Source organism: Sarcophilus harrisii, chromosome 4, assembly GCF_902635505.1.
Source record: "Sarcophilus harrisii chromosome 4, mSarHar1.11, whole genome shotgun sequence".
Classification (NCBI taxonomy): Eukaryota; Metazoa; Chordata; class Mammalia; order Dasyuromorphia; family Dasyuridae; genus Sarcophilus; species Sarcophilus harrisii.
In genome coordinates, this window is record NC_045429.1 from 335,409,736 (window position 1) to 335,435,340 (window position 25,605).

The window sequence follows — 25,605 nt, forward strand, 5'->3', positions numbered from 1 at the left end:
TCTTTTGCATTTTTGTCTTGAGTTTCCATTACCATAGTAAATTATTTATGGTCAAAATTATTTTGTTTGCACATTTTTCAGCCTTTAAAAATTTTTTTTTTACACTTTGGTCTCTGTTCCCTTCTTGGGTAGATAGGGGAAGGGGGAATGCAGGATTTGAGCCCTGCTGAATTCACAATTCAGTCTGGTTTCAGGGTTTCCACAGTAATGTGATCCGGGTCTGTTAAACTGCTTTCCTAGTCGGCATTCTGGAGTTCTGACCCAGTTTGGGTGTGTATGGCTGAGTTTTGGTAGACTGTTGCTGGTATCAGTCACTATTAGCCCACTGGAAGGCTCTGCAGGTTCACAAATGACTGCTGGTTCCCTCTTGGTGTTGATCTCCTGTTTTGATTTCACTGCAGGGGTAAGTGTGGGGATAAAGATTACAATTGAGTCCTAACTCTGCTCTGAGCTCAGAATCACAATGTTTCTGGCACCTGTTCCTAGTTTCTTAGTGATCTTTGCTCCCTCATTACCACGTCCATTCTTCTCTACCCTGGAACTTTGTAAATGATCAGAGCTGTAAAATGGTGCCCAATTCTGCTCTTATGTTGGTACAGGGGACCTTTGGCACTCTGCCCACCCCTTACTGGATACTTGGCTGCCCACCACCAGTGCCATGCTACTGGCTATGGAGCTCTTCTGGCTGATTCCCACCCCAACATATGCAGATCTAATTCCTATGCTGCCTGAGGCTGGAAAAATGACTGATGGAGACTTTTTCTTGATGAGAGTCCATAAGGCTTTGCTCATCTGGTTTGCTTTTCCAAGTTGGTGTATGTGTATCGGTTGGGGTGGTTAGAAGAGCTAGGCAAAAATACTGAATGTCCTTATTATATGGACAAAATTGGACTGAAGAATTGAGTCCATGAATGACTTATTACTCAGTCACTTACCAAGTAGTCAATTCAACATTTATTAAGAGCTTATTACGTACAAGGTAATTTGGAAGCCAGGACACAAACCAAATGGGTCTCCCTACTGTCTAGTCTACTCTGCCAGACTGCCTCATAACGACTTTTAAAGAACAGATTTCCCATAGAATTGGGGAAGTTTTATGGGTGGGGAGATTGTTAGGACTGGTGGCACCCCCAATCCAGTGAACATGCTGTTAACATGCTTATAAACCAAAGGGCTATGAAACTATATACTTATATCTAGAAGTGTCTACTGGTTTTTTAATCACAAAAAAAATCATGGGGGTAAAAAGCCCCCACATGTGCAAAAATATTTGTGGCAGCCCTTTTTGTAGTGGCAAGAAACTGGAAACCGAGTGGATGCCCATCAGTTGGAGAATGGCTGAATAAGTTATGGTATATGAATGTTATGGAATATTATTACCCATAAGAAATGATCAGCAGGATGATTTTAGAGTGGCCTGGAGAGACTTACATGAACTGAGCAGAACCAGGGGATCATTATAAATGGAAACAACACTAGATGGCCATTACTCTTCAACAATGAGGTGATGCAAAGGCATTTTCTAATAGACTTGTGATGGAAAGAGCCATTTGCATCCAGAGAACTGTGGGGACTGAATGTGGATCACAACATAGTGATTACCTTTTTTTGTTGCTGGTTTGCTTCCTTTTTTTTTTCCCCTTTTGATTTTTCTTGTGCAGCAAGCTGAATTTGGAAATGTGTTTAAAAGAACTACCATTTTTTAGCTTAGATTGGATTGCTTGCTGTCTTAGGGAGAAGGGGTAGAGGGAAAAAGGTTTTGCAAAAGTGAATATTGTAAACTATGCACGTATCTGTAAAAATTATTTAAAAAAAAAAACAACTACCAAAAACACCACGTGCTTGTAAAGCTAGTAAATAAAGGGCAGAATCTCTGGCATCATATTTGAAAATATATAATGGATAAAATATAACATTGACCACTTTTTTTAAGTACAAAAATTATTTTAATTCAACTACATAGAAAACATAGCAAATATTTACAAAGACACTTAGAGAACACCACTCACAGATAATATAAACAGATGCGACACTTATATACAACAAGCTAAAGGGCTTCAAAAGCTGAAAGAAATTCATATGGTTAATTCCCAATGTCACCATATTTATCTTTGAGGATCCTCTTTAAATTACTGAGACAAGTGCCTTCCAAAATAAATGCCCATGCTACCTTGGAACCTTAACCTAGAAAAATCTGATGTAGAGGCAAGTCAATATCTATTTCTACAGAGTAGCAGTATGCAACACTAACAATGGGGTTGCAATGTAAAAATTTCAGCCAATCAATAGTTTTGTACAAAATGCACTATCTCTATGACCAATCTGACTAATTTTTCTTCACTCTACTGACTTGTTAGAGGTATGTAGACATATATTCACATAGGTACTTTGGGAAGGGGAGTATTCTAGCTAGAAGATCTATAAAATCAAAGGATTATTTGGCAAAACATTGCCCACTTCTAAAACTAAATGGATAAAACTGAATGAACAAATTATTCCAGTTCCACTAAATCCATACTTTGGAAGCCAAAGTACCTTTCTCTCTTGTTTTCACAATGTATAAGTCAATGATGGAAAATTAACTACTTTATGTGGTGTTTTTTAGTCAACTTAAATAATCATAAAACTAATAAATCAAGAGAGAGGATTTACAGTTTCAAAACTGTTATCAGATTTAAATGTTAAAATAAACATGAGGAGTCAAAATACAAAAGGTGATGAAATAATGTTTGTGACTGCTCAATTATACAGTATTGAGTTCTTGGAAGGAGGAAATGCTAACAGCTCTGGAGCTTTACTGCTACTAAAAATTCTATTGTGGCAAAATCTCAGTAGCTTTCACTCAAAAAATACTCTCAGAGAAAGAAACTAAAATGGTTTCAGAGAGAAATGACTTCAAAAGCAGTTTTGATATCATTAAAATGAAAAATAATCCCAAATTTTAAAACATATCATCTTCATCTGATTCTTCTAGGTATTTAATAGGCTTCTTTGCTCGGCCAGGTCTTGCCCGAGGTGCCATAGGCATCGAGCTTGAATTTGAGTCAATCTCGAAGTCATCGTCCACCTTCTTGGATTTCTAAAAGTAAAAAGTTTACAGAAGTCAAAGTTAATGAAGGAGTTCTGGTGTACATCTCCACTAGTAAGCATGTCAAAACTTAAAAGGCTCTAAAATGTTAGAAATTAGCACACTGGCATCTCAGGCAGCTAACTAAAGGCCAATACCAACATTAAGTGAGATGGTGGCAAGCTAAAATAAGAAAGATAAGTACATAAGAAAGTCAAGGGTAGATGAGATTTTAAAGACAGATTATCTTTATAGGGTTATGAAGCTCAAATGAAGCGAGTGCTTTGCAAAATTTAAGGTGATAAATGTCAGCAGTTATTATTGTTGAACTTTCCTTTTAAACCTCAAGCTACCCATTACCAAATCAGGTCCCATGTGTACTTCAAAATACCCACCTTCCCTGACTTTGCTGTTGATATGCTTTTCCCAAAATCTGAATCAGAGTCGTCAGAGCTAGAAGGCTTCCTTTTGCGAGGTTTCTTGCCTTTGGCTGGTACTATCTTTTCAGAGGCTTCTGAGATGGAGTCTGGAGACCCTTTGGATGCAAGGGCCTTTTTGCTTGTTTTTGGTGCTGCCCTTTTCTTTGGTGCAGCTGTAGACGTGGAAGACTGATCTGAAATAGCCAACAGTGGGATTGAGAATTTGAGTCTTTGGATGAAAGGTTCCTCTTAGTTTTTTGTCCTATTTTCCCAAGTAATGTATTATTTTCCCTTTTATTCAACCTAGGAAATCCATTGCTACAAAGCTAAACATACACTGGAGATGCCAAGTATCTAAGTTTTTTTTTTTTTTTTTAACTTATTTTTACAACTATCTAATAGTTTACATTAAAGCCTTTACTTTGGCCACAGTTTCCTTTTCTTGCTCCCTTTACAAGAATCAGGTGTTTTAATGTTTGTTGAGTTTAACATGCATCTGGTCAATGGAAAAAGCACTAGCCTTGAAGTCAAAAGACCTGGGTTATTGGCTTCACTAGTAGTACAAACCTTGGGCAAATTAACTAATCTGTTCCAAACTCAGTTCTTCTATCTGTAAAACAGGCATAACATTAAGACTGTTTTAAAGATCAAACAGGATAGTATTTATCAAGTGTTTCAGAAATGTTACAGCAATATGTAAATGACTAGAAACAAAAATAACAAAAGCTTGAATTTTTGCAGATCTAAGGTCTTTACAAAGCATTTCCCACAAAAAAAATCTGTGTGAGATCGGGGCGGTGTGATTTGATAAAGAAAACTGGGGCTCAAATGAAATAACTTATCAAAGACTTTCTAAGATCTGTCGCTTAACATTAAATTCATCATTCAAGTGACTATTTTTTACATTATAATAAAAAACAAGGGGGTTGTCATTTCTGAAAGAATTAATTCCAGTAGTCATCCTATGTGATTTGTGTATGTTTTTAAAAACTGATTTCTGAGAACTAATTAAATAGGCATTCTCAGCACAAGTTACTTAAAAATATTGGGACTCACTCTTGGTTGCAGTCTTTTTCACTGGGACACTTTTTTTGGGGACTGGATCTGTAATTTCAAGTTCAACTGGAAAATCGAAAGCAGAAGAGCTTGAAGAGGCCAGAGCCAAGTTCTTAGTCTCTTCAGGTTCCAAGTCCTCCACCTCATCTTGAGAAGACAAGACAGAAATATGAATAAATTAAGAGTTCTCTTAGTTCTCTAAATGCCACCATATTATACATAAAAGCAAAATTAACTTTATGATTAACCAAAGCAAATCAGCAAAATTTACCTTTTTTTTTTTTAAAGCATAAGGCAACCATTTCAATTATATATACACACACATACCTGATAAGGTACTACTTTTCTGTGGCTCCTCTTCTTTGCTAGTAGTTTGTCCTTTAGTTGTTCTAGAACAAAATTGTTTTTAGCAATTAGTAACTATCTGTAACTTAGGTATTAAGTAAATTATTATTATTTAATATTATGTTCTGTTTGGTACATCAATCCATATGCACTTCACCTGACATCATTAATTTCATCTGTGAAAAGTGTGATATTATTAAACAAGATATTACATTGTGCAAAAAACTTAATGTGATAGATAAAATGGGAGGCAGAATTAAGTCTTGAGACTAATTCCCCAAATCAACTCTGGGTTGGACTAACCACCAATCATTTGAATTGTAGCCCAAGGCAATTGGTAAAAGATGTGTCAGTAAGTAGCACTGATAGTTTTATCATGAGGCATTAATGACATTATTGCATGAAGTTGGCTAAGGCAATGTTAAGTACGAGTATGTCTGTACCAGCCACAATCTTTCTGGAGACCTTAACACAACACAGTAATATTCAAATGAGTTCATTTACTCACTTTGGCATACTTTTAACTTGAGATGAACTTCCATCTGATGGAATAAAATCATCATCTTCATCTTGAAGTTCCTCTTTAGAATCTGAAATATCGCTGTCTGAATCTAAATCAACTGTGTATTTGGTATTTGCTGTTATAAAACCCAAAGAAAAAGTCAAAATGAGTAACAATTAGATTTCAATTCTACACAGAATGGAGATTAAAAAAAACTTTTTCTAAGAGCATTCAAAGATCACTAACTTCTTTTAATGTAACACTATCTTAACTTTCTCGAACTTCCTTTTCTAAAACTTTTATGAGTATTCCTCTGCAACAAAAGCATTTGTGGGTTTCAGTGCTGCCAACTATAACAATATATTGCCCATCTAAAGCTTTAAGATAAAGGTCACATTCCAATTAACACAATACCTTTATTTTCTTTAACAGTTTTTCTTACCTGCTGCTGTCCTTCGTAATTTAGTTTCTCTAGGGGGGACATAAAAGTCATTTTCATTACAACTCATATCAGATTCTGAATCAGACCAAGGATTTTTCTTATTTTCCTTTTTGATTGGTTTGAATGGCAATTTGGTCTGTTTCTTTTGTTTGGTACCTTAAAGGATGGAAAGGCAGAAAAGAACAGAAAAGAATTAATTACTTTTACCCATTCCTTAGAAATATATTTGAATAATTGTTTCTTCATTTTCTATGTTCAGTTTAGTCATCAAATTCAATTGAGTCTTCTTTCTCAATAACTTCTCCCCAAAATCACAGATTGCATCCAAATTCTCATTGGTGTATACCCAATGCAAAGCTCAAATCCTCCATTTTTCATTTTCTTGAACTTTTTGTAGACAACGATAGCATTTATTGTATGTCACTCAATTTAGCCCTTTCTTATATAGCCTCATTCTAATTATAATTATTTATTAGTCTTCTGTGTAGTATAGAAACAATATGTTATATTTCTATGTTATTCATGGTGTCTGCTGTATTCCAAGTTCTAGAGTTAAGAATTTACATTTTTATTGGGTTTTGAGATTTGTAATATTTACTGATATAATGAACATACTACTTTAATCTTTTTGGGCAAATAATTTGTAAATTTAAAATACCATATAAAAAGTCCATGGATGTAAATAAGGTGATTATTGACCAGAAAGATAGCCCTTGCAGCACGGAAGTCCAAAAACTCCAGTGTACTTTGCTAGATATGACTTAGCAGATAAATTACCTGGTTCTGTCTTAAGTTTTTTGTTTAGTCTTTGTTTCAGAGTTTCTGGTTCGATACTGTCGTCTTGAGAACTTTCTTCAATATTTTCAGTCTAAAGACAAAAAAAAAAGTCAAAAGTTTTGCCAACTCCATATAGTAAAGCACTGGCAATGTGGTGATAAAGTGACTATATAATATGGCTTATTAGCATGACACTGCAAAGAAATCATGTTCATCAATGTTACATAAGATACCCTGAAAATAAATTATTTAATGGAATGGTCTCCATGAAAAAGTGGATATACTCTTTACTGTCTGGGCAACTGGGGCAAATCAATTTCCCTTTCTTGGTCTCATTTTCCATATCTATAAAATTAAAGAGTTAAACTAGATGACTTCTAAGCTTCCCTTCCAGTTCTAAATCTATGAACCTAGAAAGTAAACTCAACAATAATTTTGTACATCCTCAAAATCTAGAACAAAATATTAAGAAAGGGAAGTCCCATAATTACAAATGGAATATAATATCTGAGAGTTCCTCTAAATGTATGATGATACTACTATAGTTCACGTCTTGTACGAATTTGATTCCCCCAAAAAAGCTTATTGAAATGGTATTTTAACTAGATGTCGGGTATTGATCAAAGCAGCTTATTGGGAAGAAATCTTTTAGTAGTTAATACATTTTAAAAAGCTTTATTTTAAGAAAGAATATCTCAAATGCGTTTTGTATTTTTCTATTAAATATTTTCAAACCAAATGAAAGCTTATTTGGAAACATTTATGGGTACACCCATAATAAGGTTGCCTTAACAAATGTTTCACAATATTTTAACACATTAATAAATAGCATCTAATGCATTCAATATCACACTGTTCTTATGAAATTAACTTTCTGTAATGCTATTTTGCTTAACATGTACATTCAACCAATTATTACTGGATAAAACATGCCTATGTATGGGTCTTTCTTTAGGAATAAAGAAACAGCATTCTTTAGGAATGCTGTTATAACTAAGCAATTCTTAGCTATCAAAAAACTAGTACCACAATGATATTGAGTTTGGAAAAGAAAGTAGCATTTGAAAAGCTAAAAAAAAAAAAAAAAAGCTAAAAAAACATGTATAACTTTTTTGGGGGGAGAGTGGGAGAAGAGAAAAGGGTGGATGAATAAACCTGTGATTTCATTTGGATGATAAACTCTCTTTGAATGCCTTCCACCAAAGCAGACTGGTACCTGATCTATCTACACCTCAAGTTTCAGAGCTGCCCTGGGGGCACTGACAGTAAGTGACTTTCCCAAGTCACAGGGCCAAAGTATGTAAGAGGTGGAACTCTGAACACAACCTTTTCTAACTTCGAGACCAGATTTTATTCCATGCTGCCAATTTCTTCAAATGTATTGATTACCTTAATTTTCTTTCTGATTTTCTTTTCTGCTTCTGCTTTCATTTCTACAGTCACTCTAGGGACGACTCGTCTACCACAAGGAGAAGGCAAAATTTCTGCTAGTTGACCCTTCTTTGCCTTTGGTTTCGCACCAGCTTTACCTTTACCAACAGCACCCACTTGTTCATCGCGTTTTTCCTTGGCTTCAACAACCTACAAGAAAGGTTATGAAAAAGAAACTTTATTATGTAACAGACCTTATTTAACACCTAAAAGATGCTTCTCTTTCTAATAGGCCAACTCCTGTGTCAAAGAATAAAAAGACAAAAATGCTAAAATGTTTCTAACAATACACAGAATCACAGGGCTAACTCTTACATATGTGATGCACGATCTTTCAAATGTTCTTATATGGAAAACAAGGGATTTGGACTAGCTCTAAATAAATCTGTGGTTTTCAGAAGTCTCTCAAAAGTTCTTCGAGTTGTTTCCTACTTTGTAAAATGAGGAAATTGGACTGGAACATCTACTTTAGATTTATGTTTTAAGCTTTTTATTACTTAAACATGGAAATATATTTTTTTCTTTTATTAAAGAAAATTTCAGGTCAGAGTAGGTTAATCATTTTTCGTGGTGCTGTTTGACAGGGGTGAATGTGAAAGGGAAGACTAGGGAAACCCCTGAAATTACACTATGATTATAGTTAGCTCTATATGCAAAATTGATTTAATCCTTTTTTGGGGAAGGAAGGGAATGTGGGAGGTGACTTGGATAGTCCTTATAAATGAAAAGAGTATGGGTTTCTTTAAGTCCCAAAGTTCATCTTGCCTTAGTTGTGCGATTCTCTTTGTTACTTCCCTTTTTGTGTTACCTCCATTATGTTTTTATTGTTCAGTCATTTTGCTCATATTCAATTCTTCACAACCCCATTTGAAGTTCTCTTGGCAAAGAATCTGGATTATCTTTTTGCCATTTTCTTAATTTTAAGATGAAGAAACTGAGGCAAATAGGGTTAAGTGACTTCCCAGAGTCACACAGAGCTAGTATCTGAGGCTGGATTGGAAATCAGGAAGCAATCTTCCCGACTTCAGGCCTGGCATCTGATCAACTGAACCACCTTTAAACACCCATACCAAAATCCACATACCTCAAGTTCTTCAACAAAAGCAGCCAGATCTTCTCTCCACAAATCTGAAGGACTTTTTCGTTTTAAGGTCTCCAGTTCTTGCTCCTAAATTACATTATCAGATGAAAATCAAAGATACACTAACCTGCAAATATGGTATATGGGTGGTGTCTTTAAAGTTTTAGCATAGTTTTAAGCTACTGTAGCTCAAAACTGCACTAAGACTTTCGGGACACCCTGTATAGGTAATGTATATTACAAGCAAACCCAGCATTTAAAGCAAAAAAAATCCCTTTCTCACACTTACTTTTTCAGTCCTCTGCCTGCAGAGTTCATCTTTCTTCTCTTTGGTCAAATACCAGAGAGGCATATCAAGAAGGTAATTAAAAGTTGGTCCAGAATCAGTGGCAGAATCACCTTTTTCAGTTTCTTTTTCATTTTCACTTTCTTCATTTTCATCTTCATTGTCTCCTGGACTCTAAAAAGGGATTTTAAAATGTTAACTTTCACAGGGGATGCCAACATCCAGATATAATGATACTTTTAAGTTTTTTTAACAAAAGATAAAGGAAGCTGACCAAGACATTACCTTTTGCTGAGCTTCCTTCCAGGCCTTGACAGGATCTGAATCATATCCTCTCTGGATCAGAACCTTAATTAATTCTTTCTTAGGTTTATTTTCTAGGGGAAAGAAAAATTTGAAAATTAAGATAATTATAAGCTTAATAAACTATGTAGTAAAAATATTAGGAATAAGATAAGCTTTCCTCTATTATGTAAAATAAGACAAAAATTAGAAATCATCTTGTATGAACTATATACCAGTGCAGTATCCAAACAGTTGATAGAGACGTAGTCTCTGCCTCTGCAAGGCAACAGGAGCAAATCATTTACCATCCTAGCAGTTGAGGCAGCTCTATCTTGCATGACAGTTATAGAGTTCTTTTCACAATTAAATTACAGGTCAGGGCAACTTTCCCACCTCCCCTCCAAAAATATTTACTAAAAACTTAGAAATCCAAATATGAGTCATATAGAAGCTGGTGTGAAAAAAGTCCTCAAGTTGCCACAAGGGGGCAATGAAATCATATTTGAAATAGTCTATAAATCTTTTATTGAGGCAGACAAATAAAAGATAGGCAATTACCTTGGCAGACCAATTCTAAGAGCTACAACCAGATTATTAGGTAGATTGTCTTCCAAAGACTGCTATTATTAACTTCTTTATTATGTGCAGTGTCCTTTTAATGTATACAAACTGTTTTACTTATATATGGAATACTTTTAAAATTTAATGTATTACTCAGTGCTTTTCTGTCCTTCCCATACTTTCCTATCTCTCTATAACTAATATTTTAGTCTCTTTGGTAATGCTTGGTGATTCTTTTCTCTCTGGTGTCAAAAACAGCTCCTCCTCAGTCTCTGATTCATTATTTGAACCCAATCTCATGGAAATTTCCATTGAATTACCCTATCCTTTTCTTTGCCCTAGGCACACAAAATTTCCCCTCTTTTATGTCTCCATATATTTTCATTCATCCATGTTATTTTTATTTTTCAATTATTTTCCATTGAGCTAATTACTAGGTCATCTACCTTTAAGTTATGTAGTAGAATGTACATAGTGTTTTGACCCTAGGATCAGAAAGACTGGATAAGTTGACTTGCACAGGATCATAAATAAAGCTGTGTGATTAGTACCCTGTCTTAAGGTATTAGCTGTGTGATCCTTTGCAAGTCACTTAGCCTCATTTCCCCATTTGTAAGATGGAGATAATATCTACCTTATAGGGTTTGTGATCAGATGAGATTATAACCTTATAATAAGTGACTTCCATTGTGAGATTCAATTTTTTTATCTTTAAAATAGGGATAATAATTGGACTGTCTAGATACTGTGAAGATTTAAAAAGTATATAAAATGGTTAATAATTTGTAAATTATTATACTGATGTGAGCTTTGTCAAGCTTTATTTACTTTGATTCTAGTCATATAAATTAGCAAATCCACATAAAGATTTTAATACTTAATCAATAACAAAAACATACTTTTAGTTGTTTCTGGCTAAGTAATACCAGATAAAATTATCAAACTCAACACAATCAATAGGAGGATGAGTTTTGGTGCCAAACCATGATATTAATATATCTGAACATCAATCCAGACATCTCTTATCACAAGAATGTCCAATGGAAACTAATCTTGAATGCACAGTAGTATCTCATATATTTTAACAAGACATTGTTCCAGTAACATACCAATGACAATTTTCCCCTCTATCTTCTCTAGGATGAACCGAGCCTGGTTGTTCAATCTGGCAGATTCAGCACCAAGCATTCCAGTAAGCCATTCTTTTCTCAGTCCATAATATTTAAGCCTCAGATCAAAGAAGTCTTTTAGGATATCCAATGCAGTATCATATTTCTTTAGACAACCAACATGATCAAAAAGTACCTAAAATGAGAAAACATAGATTGGAATCAGAATAGAAGAAATAGTTGCAAAGTAACTGATTTGTATAAAATGTCATCCGTTTCAATGAGATTTAACCTAAATAAAATATCACAGTAGTTTATCCCCTTCATATGTTAGTATGCTAATGTAATGATACCAAGTCTAATATAAACAGAATCCATATAATAAATAGGCACCATATATCTTTCACAACAGTAAGTTGTGTGTATACTTTTTAGACATACCATGGAATTACATGTTAGATTAGTCTGAAGTTTGAAGACTTTATGCAGTCCTGCATGCTCTGCTTGGGCCAGTTTTTCTTCAGTCATCTTCACTATGAACTTCACTGTAGTATCAGTGTGGTATTCTCTGTAGTCTGTTATGAGAGGGGGTGTCTTGTCGGTGCCATTCAACATGGGCTCCAGAACCTGCTCTTTATATACCTGAAAAACAAACCCATTCTTAGTAAGTGAAACGAGTCAACAAGTGATAGAAGATCACAAAGATATACTTATTTTTAAACACATACCCCCAAAATATAGAATATTTTACCTGGGTCCAAGTTCTGACAGGAAGCTCAGAGATTTCAATAGTTGTAGAATTTAGAATAGACACTTCACCACTGATAATATATTGATTTGGAGCCAGCTCATCAATTGTACCTTTGAAATTTTTGTAACTGGGGAGCTAAAGAATAGGGAAAAAAAAATTAAAAACCCAAACAGGTTGATTTGTATCTTAAAAGATTTTAGAAACAGAAGTTGTGAACCAATTTTTATAATCAATTAGCTTGTTATTTTTATTAAATGAACAATTAAAATGAATGATAAAAATTAGAATTAGATCCTAAATCTTCTAGAATCATTACCATTGGTAAAGGTTCTTCTCCATCCATTAGACGCCTGATGTTATTCACAACTTCTCGGACATCAAAGTTGGGAATCTTACATGACCACCCAGTTCCGATACCTTCTGCACCATTTATCAACACCATGGGAATAATAGGAATGTACCATTCTGGCTCTACACGTTGGTTATCATCATATAAGAACTTCAAAGTCTGATCATCCTTTGCTGGGAAAAGCAACCGAGCCAATGGGCTGGGGGAAAAATTGACAAATGTTGATATTTTACAAAAATTCCAATTTTATTCAGTTGTAAAAATGTTTTGTCTCATTTGCCAATTATTCTTATTTGTGCAACTAATTTAGTAGCTTGTCCCCAAAAATGAAATTAGAAAATATACCACTCTTTTATCTTCACAAGAGAAGGATTCTATGGGTATAGTATGTTTTATATGTTCTCCAATCTAGGATAATTGCATAATTATACTGGTATTTCAAGGGACATAGATAGACAGACAGACACAGACAGTACTAAAAAAGAGACTACTAAGATCAATATAATGACCATTCAGAATTCTACAATACAAATAATGAAATCAGCTAAAAATTACATAGAAGTAATGGATTTAGGGTACAGAATGAGATACACATATTTTTATATACGACCATTGAGGGACTATGTTTTGCTCAACTACGCATTATTTGTTATAAATAATTTATCTTTCTTTTTTCAAAGGAATTAGGATGAGAGAGAGAGAAAACATCTCTTTTTTTCCCCTTCTGTAAATTAAAAAATAAAGAGATGGGGAGGTGCTATGGATGTGGAATGATGTTTCAGATTAACCACTATATTAATTTTACTTAATTATTTTAGTGTTATAAAAGATTTCTTATTAAGATAGTTCATATTTTATGAGATATGGGAGTAATCTAAATGTAATGTAAACACAAAATACACAGATAGATAAAACTTAATTTTTTTTAAGTACTTGATGATAGCACTGTCACAGAAATGCAAATGAAACTAATAATTAGAATCATGGTTATTAAGAAGTGCTATTTTAAAAATCATATAGGACTGGCTATATATAATATAGAAATGGAGCCATCAAAACTAGCTATAACAAGAAAACTGACTATAAAAGTATAGAGTCCGAGAAGGAGAATGTACAAGGAGGCAAATTATAGAAAAATCCCGTGGCACTGAACTCAAAAAGCTGAAAATCAGTTTTAAGTTTTCGCTGCTATTTACAGACTATAACCTTGGTATGTCCTATTTGCAGGGTACCAAACTTTAAATAAATCACATTTTTTTGTCATGTTGACTCAAGCACCCAAATCATAAACACACATCATGACTTATTTAGATTTCCGAATTTCTGACAAAACATGGCACTTGAAATTACCAAAGTTCAACCAAAACAAAAAGTATATTGCACCTGAGCATTGTGAAGATGTATCGAGGGCTAGCAGAGTCCTTGCCACCATGCAGCCTGGTACCAAACTGACCAATGGGTTGCAAGAGGTTGAGATTGTTGCTGCCCACAAAATTTTGAGCCAAATTAATAATGGTCATCATTAATGACATCTGAAATTAGAAAAAAAACACACAAAAAAACAAACAACCCTATAATTTTTAATTACCACATCTATGTTCTGTTAAAGGAAGCTGTATTAATATTACAGATGGTGAAGCTTTTATAATTCAAAATTTATTGTTGAGTGTTTCAGATATTGAGAAATGGACATAATATTCTGTATACCAGAACAGAGATAACGTTAACATGTGGTTTTATAAGTCAATATGGGGTCTGTAGGGATCCTTATTTACAATTTAATGGTGCCCATTTCTATTTGAGTTTGATACCATTGGTGTGTATTATTGTTTTTCTTAGGAAATTATATTACTTACAACATACTATCTTTCAAAATCATCACTATTATTAACAAGAACATCAGAGTAATAACAATCACTGAACTTCTACTTTGTGCCAGGTCTAATATGCTGCCTCTCAAAGCAAAAAGAGCTTAACAAGGGACAATCAATCAAAATCTAGATGTAATTTTAGAGTCTTTCTGGTATTTCCATTTGACCACAAGCTAATTTGAAACAAAAAAGCAGTGTTTTATGAGTTTGTTCTTACTTCACCATGATGATAAGAGGACATCTCAGCTACTGAACCAGCTAACTGGGCAACCTTTACTTCTCTTTTATCATTTCTTTTGAAACATGTGAACAGGACTTTTCTCTGACCTGGTTTCAGACCTTCAAAATGAAAAGAATAGTAAACGTCAATACAAACTTATTTCTCTTGTTAATTTAACTACAGAAAAGTGGATCAACTTACCATCTACCATTGATGGAATGGACCTCTCATTATCAGAGTTTGAGAATAAGATTAGTTCTTTATTTATGAAGTCATTATATGTTAGATGCTTAGTAGCTTTCCCATATAAATAATCCTGAGGGATCAAAAAAAGAGGATGATTATTCACCAAAGGTATTCTACAGAATAATAGTTTAGTAGAAACAAAATAAAACAAAGCAAAAATCTAATAATCCTAACTTATTATTCTTGAGCATACTAAATGAAGTGGGAGAGTTTAGTGTTATTTTTTCAATGTAACCCATTAGAAAAATACTACAAAGAAAAATTCACTCTGCATATGGATTAAGGATAAAATAATCAACTACACATTAGATAATAACGTATAACTGCTTTGCAGTCTCTTATTCTCAACCTGGCCATTTCAGTGACCTTCATACATTCAGCTAAATCACAATTGATTTCCCCACCCAGAGTAGTGTTTGATCTAAAACAGCTCAATGACTCAGAGTTGCTATAATCAACTCATTTCCAGACCCATGAAAAAGACAAAAATGAAAATGATGAACTTTATAGGACATGATTAAAAATATTTTACCTCAGGGAGGCCAAGTAATTTCCTCTGTCTTCTATCTTCCATGAAATGAGTTAACCATTCTTTTCGATCATCAATCTGTTTTTTGCTAAAGGCCTATAAATTAAGAAATAAAAAGATAAGAGTTGGTTTGGAAGGCCTCTATAGTATCTTCTAGTTCTAAATCTATAATCCTGTGAATTATAAAAAGTTTCATAACAATTCTGTTTTAATCTTTTTCTGAAGAAGATCAACAACTTATTTCTAGGATCTTGCTTGCTTCTTACTTGAAGAATAGAAACAAAAGCTCCCTAGAGAAAAACAAGTATGTGTTTAGACTGACCCCTAATCAGAAATCCACACAATATAACTTACTAGGCTGATCGCAGCATCATCCTCAGGGCCAGAATATTTGAATTGGATTCGATGTCTAGACATATCTGAAAAGTATTCTTTAGCCTCTTTTGATGTACTGGTACCCAAACCTACAAAACCAACAGAGTCTTAAATTTTGAATCTTTTAAAGCAGTGGTTCTCAAAGTATGGTCTAGAGAATCCTGGGGATCTCTGAAACCCTTTTAGAGGGTCTACAAATTCAAAAATAGTTTTTATTTCTAATATGGTAAATGTCTATATATAACCCAGATAAACAAAACGCTTTGGATAGATCCTCAATAATTTTTAATAGGATAAGGATACTGAAAACAAAAGTTTGAGAACCACTGTTTTAGAGTATTTATAGGAATGAGGAATAAAATACAATTATATAAAATGTATGTTTTAAGGCATATTTTGCTTCAAGTATAAAATAAGTAACATCTGTTCATTTAAAAATAGGGAAAAAATAACAAGGTGTAATTAAAATGCTCAACAATCTCTTAGTTTATTCAGCAGTGCTCCAGAAGATTTATTCTATACCTTTGTAATACTTGACTTTCCATTTTTTATGATTTTCAGTAGAATTTTTCCATTCTTCAAATTCAGGAAGGCTATAAAATGATAATTCTTGCTTATTTCTTGAAACCTGTGATGAATACAACAGATTGTAAAGACTTTAAAATATATCTTGTTGCATTCAAATTTGTTGAGTTACTTTAGAAACTGAACATACCTTTACAATGGGAGTGATAAATTCCTCCAGAAAACAATGTCTCAGAAGAGAGGGCCAATTGTGATGGATGAAATTAATCAACAAGCCTTTAATGTGAGAACCATCTTGATCCTTAAAAAAACAAAACAAAACAAAACAAAAACAAACTTTAAATTAAAACATAGAACAAAGGTATTTTGGAACTATTTAAAATAGAATCTACTTTAGAATATTTTCCAAAAACATTTTGGAAAAGTCACTAATTCCAGAGAAATAAAAACACTTAAAAATACCAACTCTAATTCATCAAAAAATAATGTGAGATGTTTGAAAGCCTTAAATATTTACCATCACAATTAAGTTTTTAGTGTATATTTTTAATTTACTTATGAGTGAATGTTTTTCCCTGGATAGAAAGTAAATCTCTTAGGAACAGGGACTGCTTCATTTTTGCCTCTAAATCCCTGATTCTAACATAATTGCCTGGCACATAATAGACAAAGTTTGATTATGGTAAAACAAGATTTAAATTGGTTGTCCTAATAGCTTCCTCTCTTGCCATTTTCTTTCTTTTTTTTTCTGAGGCAATTAAAGTTAAGTGACTTGCCCAGGGTCACAGAGTTAGGCCATTTTCTAACAAAATAGATATCTCATGGATTGAGAGTGTAATTTATGAGCAGTGTAATTTAGTGGATGTAGAGATACATGGAAGATCTAGGTTCAAGTCATATCTCTGGTATACTAGCTTTGTGACCCTAGGAAAGTCACTTAACCCTTTCAGTACTTTTAGAGTTTCAGAGAATGTGCCAGTCTGTATTAGTAGAGGAAGCTTTCTCATCTGGGAATTCATTGAAAGATCACTGTAACTACTATCCTTTTATTCCAACTGTGTACAAGAGGTACTTAAGAATATAAACATAACTCTTCATCCTATAAACCCTTAATAAAATCTGATTAATCATGATGATGACAATGACTTTAGCCAGACATACAAAAATAAGGCTTATTCAGCTTACTTTAATTATCAGATATATTTCATATTGACTCTTACCTGATCTGTCATAATCATAATTTTTCCATAACGTAGACTCTTCAATGAATCTGCATCTTCATAGTTTTTCTTGTATTGAAGACCCACAATCTTAATGATATTGTTAATTTCAGCATTTTCCATGATCTGGAAAAGAAACATACAATGGTAAAAAAAAATTAAGTTTTAAATTTAGTTACAGATCACTTAGCATAAGTAGTATTCTGCTTATGTCACACGATTTAATTTTATCATACTTTTCTTTTTTTCTTTGGGCTAAAATGCTTCTCAAGTGATTAGTTTGTGATTTCAAGACTTTTCCTCCTTACAATTAAAACACTAGCTAGAACACTAATGTTTCTTGTTACTAAATATTAATGAACCAGGAGATTAACTATTAATTTGAAGCTACAAATTTCTATTTTTATTTTAAGTTATCTCAATCTAAAACATATTTTCAAACATCTAAAGCAGAAATATTAAACCAACAATAAATCCTGAATTAAAGTTATTGGATCCTAAAAGTATTTTCACTTACTTGTTTATGAGAGGCTTCTCGTACATTGAGTATTTTTCCTCGAAGGGGGAAAACGCCATACTTGTCTCTCCCAACCACACCAAGGCCAGAAACAGCTAATGTTTTGGCTGAATCTCCCTCAGTCAAGATAAGTGTACAATCTGTAGAGTTCTTACTGCCTATAATAACAAATCCCACAAAAAATTAATTCTGGCACTTGACACTAGTGTTGTAAGCCTTCCTAATAATATACCAACACATTTGGTAGCCTTTACAATTTTAAATCAGGATATTATTAAAATATTTTTCAATCAGATAGGGAGTAGATAATTTTTAAAAATCTTTAAAAACAGTTCTCTGAAAAGATGGCTTTTCACAAAACTAATAATATTCAGCGATGACCTTGCTAAGCTAAACAAAAGTCAAGAACCATGCATACACATCCTATTATGTGTGAAAACGTCTTTGAAGTGTTCTCTTTTCTATTAAAAGACAGGAGTTTGTTTTGTGTTAAAAAAAATAATTTGATGGCTGTGGGACCCTGGGCAAGTTACTTAACCCCAAGTGCTTCAGCAAGCAAGCAAGCCAAAAAAAAAAAAAAAAAAAAAAAAAAAAAAGAATTTTGATGGAACATTACCTAGGACCTGCTGAATAATTCACTTTAAGAAACTCTTAATGTTCAACAATTTTATCATTCTAAGATTTAGTTGAGTTATCAATGATCAAGAAGGTATAATTTATAAGCTTAACTATGAAATTTATTGCTCCAAAAGATCTAATGTTATCAAATGCATACCTGCATCATTAGCATCGTCTAGTTTGGGAATTCCTTTGATTCTATTGTGTTTAACAGCAGAACACTTTTTATTCAACTGGACTTGAGCCTTAAACTTCACCCAATTTAGTATGCTTTCTACAATTCCACAGCCAATTGCCTGAAATAGAAAAAAATATGCAGGATATTTAAAAGAGTGGGTAACATATATAACTTTTTCAATTGAGATATGGTTCTTAAAAGGTCATTTACACTCCTTATAATGGTATGAACTCACAGCTTTGATGAATTTTTCACTCAATTCACATTTTGAACCAAAGCTCTTGGCCTGCAGAGTCATATTTTCCTTAGTCTGGGAGTCAAAGGTTGGGTTTTCAATTAAGGCATTCACAAAAATCCACATATGATTTTTCACCTGTGGTAAAATTTAATCAATTAAAAATTCAAACTATAAAGCATATAATATGCACATATTTGCATGTTTGGTTAGCCCCCAGTTTGTTCTCACGTATGCCTTGTAAAAAATACTTAAAAGATCCCATCCATTGTATGTGTTTCTAAAAAACGCAAGACAAGTGGACATACGGGATGTATGTATTTAAACTGGAGAAGGAAAGGAGGCTGGATTGTTTTCAGGAAATTATAAAGTTTCTTTTAATGATTTCAGCCTTCTCTTAGAAACCAAAGCCCATCTTTCAAACGCCAGTATTCTAATTCTACTGGTGGTATTGTAGGCATAATGAAGATTAAGGAATTTTTTAAAAAAAGATAACATTACACAAAGACAGTTAGGTGAACAGACTAAAATGCTCAAGTAATACTCTTATGATGTGAGGAGAAACTGGGGAAAAATCTCTTGCACACTGAATGGACTGGTTTATGCCAAATTTAGGTGAGAACACAGACAATTCATATAGGAAGGGTACATATATATGAATAGATTGGGGTTCTTGTAAATATCTAGTATTTTTGTCATTAGCACAATTAAATGACTTTAGGAGAGTTATTTATACTATTCTCTCATCTTTTCCACAGCAATACCAAATTGTTCATACCTGATGGGCTTTTACTGCAACACCCCCTTTGTTCTTTTTCTTCACAACATCAATAAGTCTACTTATAATTTGATCAGCTACATAATCAACATGTCTGCCACCCTAAGGAGAAAAAACAGTAAAACATAGAAGCCAATAGTCTCAGACCATTAAGACATTAAAAACTCCTGATTACTATACTTTTAGCTTAATAAACACTAAAATGTCCACATATTAATATAAACTAATTTTAAAAAATAGATAATAGCAAAAACGCTTTGCCAATAGATTAAGTTTTACCAGTTATCAATTTAAATATAAGAAAATTACCTTGGAAGTGGCAATGCTGTTGACAAAGCTAATTTGCTGGAAGCCTTTTTCACTCATAGTTAAACATACTTCCCACCTGTTGTTTACTTCTTCGTGGATAATTTTTAGTGGGTTTCCAGTTTCATCCAATTTGTCCTTCACATACAAATCCACATAGCTACGGAATCCTTTTACCTGTACCAACATAAGAGTAATTATTTTGTTTCTTCCAATAAAGTGCAAATTAAAATGGGTACAATGATCAGGAGGATTCCTTAAAAATCCAGTGATACAAGGCCAAATCACAAAACTCCCAAACTTAAAGAGAGATAATTTAAGGGGTTATATAGTGGTGAAAGAAGGGCTATTTAAAAACAAAACTCACAGGCAGCCTATTTCCATTCAGAAAGACTTTGACATCTTTGGTAGAACCAGCAATATCATACGCTCTTCTAGACATCAAGGCAACAATATCCTTGTCTAGATTTGTCATTTTAAATTTCGACAGATCAGGTTGGAAGGTGATACATGTATAATCTTCTCCACTAAAGGGCTTGAGAGTCATTTCACCTGCTTTTCCCATGTTATCCCTCCAGGTCTGTGGAAAATTAATTTTTTAAGTTAGTAAAATGTCAGGATAAAAAGATGCCAGAATGATGCATAACCTCAGTACACATTAAACACAAAGAAGCCATTTTAATGAATCTAATTCCATAAAATCTTAGGAGTTGTTTAAATGTTTCTGAATTATACAATATCATAAGATCTTTTGCTATATATGTCATAAAAAATAAGGGCCTGATGTATACCTGCTTGAACAGTTTCTTATATTCTTTACAGGCAGTTTCCACTGTAAATCTGGTACTGAATATATTGCATAATTTGGCTCCATATCCATTTCGACCACCTGTATTTTAAAAAGACAAATAAAGGCATAAATTGTACTTTAATCCCCTCAATACTCATTTCTCAACTAAATCATTACACAGTCTGAATATAGCTGTACTTTTATCTGAAATATACAGCAACTGCTTTATAGCAAAATCATTTTTTAAACTAGTTGATATTCTATCTTTCCTTAAACTAATAAAGATTGATGAAAAACTGAGCCTAAAAAATTTTTAGTCAGTTTGGTGAATTTTCAGACATCTTACCAGTGACCTTCTTCTCATCATCATCATAGTTACTGGAAGTCAAGAGCTGTCCAAAGATAAGAGCTGGCACATAGACCTTCTCAACCTTATGCTCTACAACAGGAATACCTTTCCCATTATTCCAGATACTAATTGTATTGTTTTCCCTAGTGAAAAAGAAATTTAAATTTTTATTTAAAATTAGAAAAGACTGAACATATTCCTTATAATTTTATTTTAAGTTCAAATATTTTATAGGAGTTATTTGTTATATGTTTTATAGTCATGAGTTTCTCATATCCCATCTAGAATTGAACATCATAATTGCTTTCTTACAAAACCCAGTAAATTATTTAGGAAGGGAAACTGGTGAAACAGGAGCATTCTCAATGTTGTCCAGGCAGGAAAATGTACCAAAAAACTCAACTCTTTCCAACACCTGTGCTGACAATGATAATGTTAAGTAAATATGTAACATTGTCATGGTTTAGGGTAAACAGGGAAAGGGGATATGATATATGCCAAATGGGAAAGAAAAAAAGACAAACCTGGAAAAATATTTTGTAGCTTAAAAAAAAAAGTCACCTATATGCGTACATCCTTCCTGCCAGTTTCCCCTTATATCCTTTCTCTACCCTACTACCCAAGGACAGCTATTGAGACACAAATAGAGTAACTAACCCATCAATAATAATAATAATAATAATGTTTCATGGAAATTTTTTGTTTTTATTGTACTATTCTGAGCAACATTTTAAGAGAAAATGTTTTAGTGCAATTAGATATTTAATACTGTTATTATACATATTGTATATTGGAGGGAAAAAGAAAGTATTTGATATAATTTGTGGAACGACTATAAGGTAGGATAGTTCACACAATTGGTCATTATAACATTTCCTTACTAGAAAAATACAAAGTCAGAAGGCTAGTGGCCTATGTACACTCTTTGAGAAAGTCCCACTCTGGAGAGGATCATTTATTAAATTAGGCAGGCAGACTAAAACATTACCTGATGTACCATCATGAATAAAATAGGAAAAAGAAAAAGCTCTAGTTTTGATGTACTAGGAACTTATCCAAAAAGAGACTTACGAATCTATTGTGACTTTAATACAATTCATTTTTGGGTCCCTTTGCTTGTTGTCTGCGGCATTTACTGAAAGAGTAAAACAATTATAACTTTTACAAGACATTCAAATCTGTTTTCAAAAAGATACACCTATGTTCCAAAGAAAAACTTGAACTTAACTGAGAAAACACTGATTTCATGCAACAAAGCCTAATTCTGAGCCAGAAATCTCCATTTGAAGCCAGCTTAGCTGTCGAATTCACTACTACTAATGCTGCCATCACTGCCACTAGCACTACCCACCCCCTGTTTATGCTACATCCATTTTTGTTACACATTGTTGAAAGGCATTAAAAATGAGATCTATATTAAAAAGATTAAAGTAAGGCCAAACACTATGTATTTTTTTTGGTATGGACTATTTGTGAGCTATAACTGGAGTTTAGAAATTTTTTTTTTAGTGTGTAAAAAATTTTAGTTGAAATGGATTTGGGTTATCCTTTACTTGAATTTCCTTACCTAAAATTTCATCAAAAATTTTGTATAAACCAGGAACAAAAGTTACATCTCTGTAGTTGAGTCCGACTTCTTCATCATAAACCCACATTTGCTAGAATAAAATAAAGACATTTTAAAGTCAGTCTCTAAATTGTGCATCACAACTTAACTGGTCATCACACATTTTGTTTTCTAAGTTGAAGACTAATAAAATACACTTTAATTGAAAGGTTTTTATGATTAAAGTTTTGAGATTTGGCTACGCATAGCAAATACAGGTAAGATGAAGGGGGAAAAAAAACCTGGAAAAAGAACGGCCTGAAAAATAAATATCAAACTGCACATGATCAATTTTGCTTATTTACCTGGGTCACAACCTCCACAGAACCAATATAGGTATCAGGACGGAGTAAAATATGCTCCAACTGGGTTTTCTTTTGATAGATCCTCTCGACGGACAATCTTTTCTTTGCATCTTCATTTTTCTTTATTTTATTAATTTGTAGATTTTCATTTACAGGCTAGAAAAATTTTTAAAAAGGAGTTAGAAAAAGCTTTTTAATAATAGTCTTGAAAGGAAAATAGAATAAAAATGCAAAGTAACATTTTAATATTTAGGGGTAAAATTTGCAGTTGAATACAGTGCTAGTACATGTTAGGAGATGATCATTTAATCCTAGCAGTTAAAAACATCAAGAACAATACTTGCTAAAGCACCTTGAGTAATAAAAAGACTGTAAAACTGTATAGGTCTGCAATTAATGAATAGAACCCACATCCATTTTCTTTTGAAAACACTGATATTCACTTTATGGGAAAAAAAAACAAAACCCTGCATGAACATGAGCATTATATACATAGAAAAATCCTACTATTACAGATAAATTATTGCATGATTTCAAATGTATCCAAATTATGAATAAAATCTTAACTTGGGAAACACAGAAAAGGTTTACATCATATACAGGTGATCTGGAATAACTGAAATTATAATACTGTTTATGATCTATATTAAAAAGCTTAAAGCACAAACAAGTCAAACACTACTCATGCACCCATTTGATTATATGGACTTTTTGTTGGGCTTGGAGTCAGGAATCCAGATCAGTCCCCAGTTAGAAGCTATTGTATTGGGAGCAAACCGCTTTACTCTTACAAGCATCGAGCAAAAAGATTGGGGGGGGGGTTGGGGGGGGCAGACAGGTGTCGTGTCAAAGCCTCCAACTCCTCACTGTCTTAAAAAAAAATAGCCTCTGGCATGAGAGGAGGCAAGTTTTGTGTTAAAAACCAAAACTCGGCTCTCCCCACTCAGGGCCTGACCACTCTAGGGCCGTTTTTTCCCTCATCTGTAACACGGAAGTCAAGTCAATAAGCACTGGCGATCTCAGTAACGGCCCCAGGGCATCAAAGGCAGGAGGAAGGGGGCGGACCCCTTCCAGGATCTAAGGGGCCCCTGAAGTGACAACAATCCCCACGGGTTAAGCAGGAGAACCAGGGCTACACACGCCGTTCCCTTGTCCTCTCTCTTCTGCCCCTCCCCCAGCTTCCTTTAAGCACTAATGAACCCCAAGCCTTCCCCAGCACCTCTTAAATTCCTGTGCCTTCCATTATTTCCTATTCATCTTGTGGTACATCTGTATCTATATATGGTTGCGTGTTGTCTGCCCCCCCCCCTCCCCCCTCCCCGCGCGGCGGAAGTGCCCGGCCAAGGCAGGTGCTCTCTGTGAAATGACTGACCGGTATTATCTTCTCCTCAAAGCATTGGCCCCAGTCACTGGACCTCTCGACACCACTGGGGAGCCTCTTCGTCCCCTTTTCCACCTGCATGCCTAAAACGCTTCACCCTTTAACTGGGCGGTTTCCGAGATTATGGCAACCCGAAGTCCCGACTAAACCTGCGGCGACCCCTGACCCACCCAGGGGCGGAGGTCGAGGGTCATCGCTCCGGGGGTCGCTTGTCAGGAACGTGGGGGAGGGCTCCTGACAAGGCCAAGGTGCCAAGGGCTAACTAGTCCAACCCGCGCCGGAGCTCTGTGAGGAGCGGCCGCCGGAGCCGGAAGTCGCATTCCGGCCTCCTATGCTCACCTGTAGCGGCGATAAATCCTCCATGCCGGCGGCCATGAGGAGAGGCAGAGAAAGCGACTGAAGAGACCAGAAGACAGAGCGCCTGAGAAAAAGCACCCACACAACCCGCCGAAGACTAGGGTCCGTTACGCGGGCTCCTTTCAAAACTACTTTTTCCCCGCCCGCCCGAGCCACAGTGACCAATCATCACCCTGATCTCGTCGCCCTGGCGACCAAGAGTGACCAATCACTGCGGGAGTCTCAGATAATCCAATGATCGACTGCGGAGTCCTATTCGAATAGGCCAGTCAAGACAGAAGGCGGGACCCTGAGGACTTTCAAAAAGGACCAATTGGAATCGGGGCCGAGAAGACGGGCGGGGAGTTGTACCAATGAGAAGGAAGCAGCGGTTTGCCGGCTAGGAAGCTCAGAGTAACCACTTGGGCGGGCGTTTGAAATGAGGGAGAAACCAGGAACTGAGAAAGAGAAAGTCTGGGAGTTGTGGAGCTAGCAGGTCCAGTCGGAATCCCTAGATCCCCAGCCTAACAGCTCTGCCTAGGATCCTGCAGGATTTAGAGCCGGAAAGGGATCGCCGCGTCTGCCCTTCTCTTTGACACAGAAGGAACACTAAGAAGCTCCGAGAAGTCAAGTGGCTTATCCCATGTCACACAGCGGGAGTGAGGATTCGAACTCAAACACAACGCCACACTCAACGCTCTTTCTAAACTTTTTTGATCATCCTTTTATTGCTATTTCCACAAATATTCAAACAATTTT

The 25,605-nt window shown here is 34.6% G+C and overlaps 1 protein-coding gene across 2 annotated transcripts; it reads right to left on the reverse strand.

Annotated features, from left to right (window-relative positions):
- Window positions 1-1,922: 1,922 nt before the first annotated feature.
- Window positions 1,923-24,998, reverse strand: TOP2A (DNA topoisomerase II alpha). 2 transcript variants are annotated; one of them, XM_012548363.3, is made up of 35 exons: window positions 24,850-24,998; window positions 23,130-23,285; window positions 22,786-22,876; window positions 22,290-22,353; window positions 21,216-21,361; window positions 20,871-20,968; window positions 20,447-20,659; window positions 20,083-20,256; window positions 19,774-19,875; window positions 18,996-19,133; window positions 18,740-18,878; window positions 17,965-18,122; window positions 17,448-17,573; window positions 16,418-16,528; window positions 16,225-16,330; window positions 15,682-15,791; window positions 15,331-15,423; window positions 14,754-14,868; window positions 14,550-14,671; window positions 13,845-13,993; window positions 12,429-12,660; window positions 12,113-12,247; window positions 11,803-12,003; window positions 11,362-11,557; window positions 9,692-9,783; window positions 9,410-9,580; window positions 9,124-9,207; window positions 7,998-8,189; window positions 6,609-6,699; window positions 5,832-5,987; window positions 5,396-5,525; window positions 4,870-4,931; window positions 4,543-4,689; window positions 3,463-3,680; window positions 1,923-3,079 (listed from the first exon to the last, which is right to left on the reverse strand). In XM_012548363.3, the coding sequence occupies exons 1-35, from the start codon at window positions 24,883-24,885 to the stop codon at window positions 2,942-2,944; spliced, it is 4,692 nt and encodes a 1,563-aa protein (XP_012403817.1). In that variant the 5' UTR covers window positions 24,886-24,998; the 3' UTR covers window positions 1,923-2,941. The 2 variants fall into 2 exon arrangements, with proteins under 2 accessions (XP_012403817.1, XP_031822094.1); XM_031966234.1 differs by lacking the exon at window positions 24,850-24,998 and adding an exon at window positions 24,502-24,780.
- Window positions 24,999-25,605: the final 607 nt, after the last annotated feature.

Excerpts from the sequence above, each read along its gene's own strand:
- TOP2A (XM_031966234.1), bottom strand. The coding sequence starts at position 24,591 with ATGCAGGTGGAAAAGGGGACGAAGAGGCTCCCCAGTGGTGTCGAGAGG. Across the intron at positions 22,354-22,785 it reads AATTTTTGATGAAATTTTAG|TAAATGCCGCAGACAACAAG; the intron begins GTAAGGAAATTC and ends TTACTCTTTCAG. Across the intron at positions 9,784-11,361 it reads AGAGGGGAAAATTGTCATTG|AAAATAAACCTAAGAAAGAA; the intron begins GTATGTTACTGG and ends TCTTTCCCCTAG.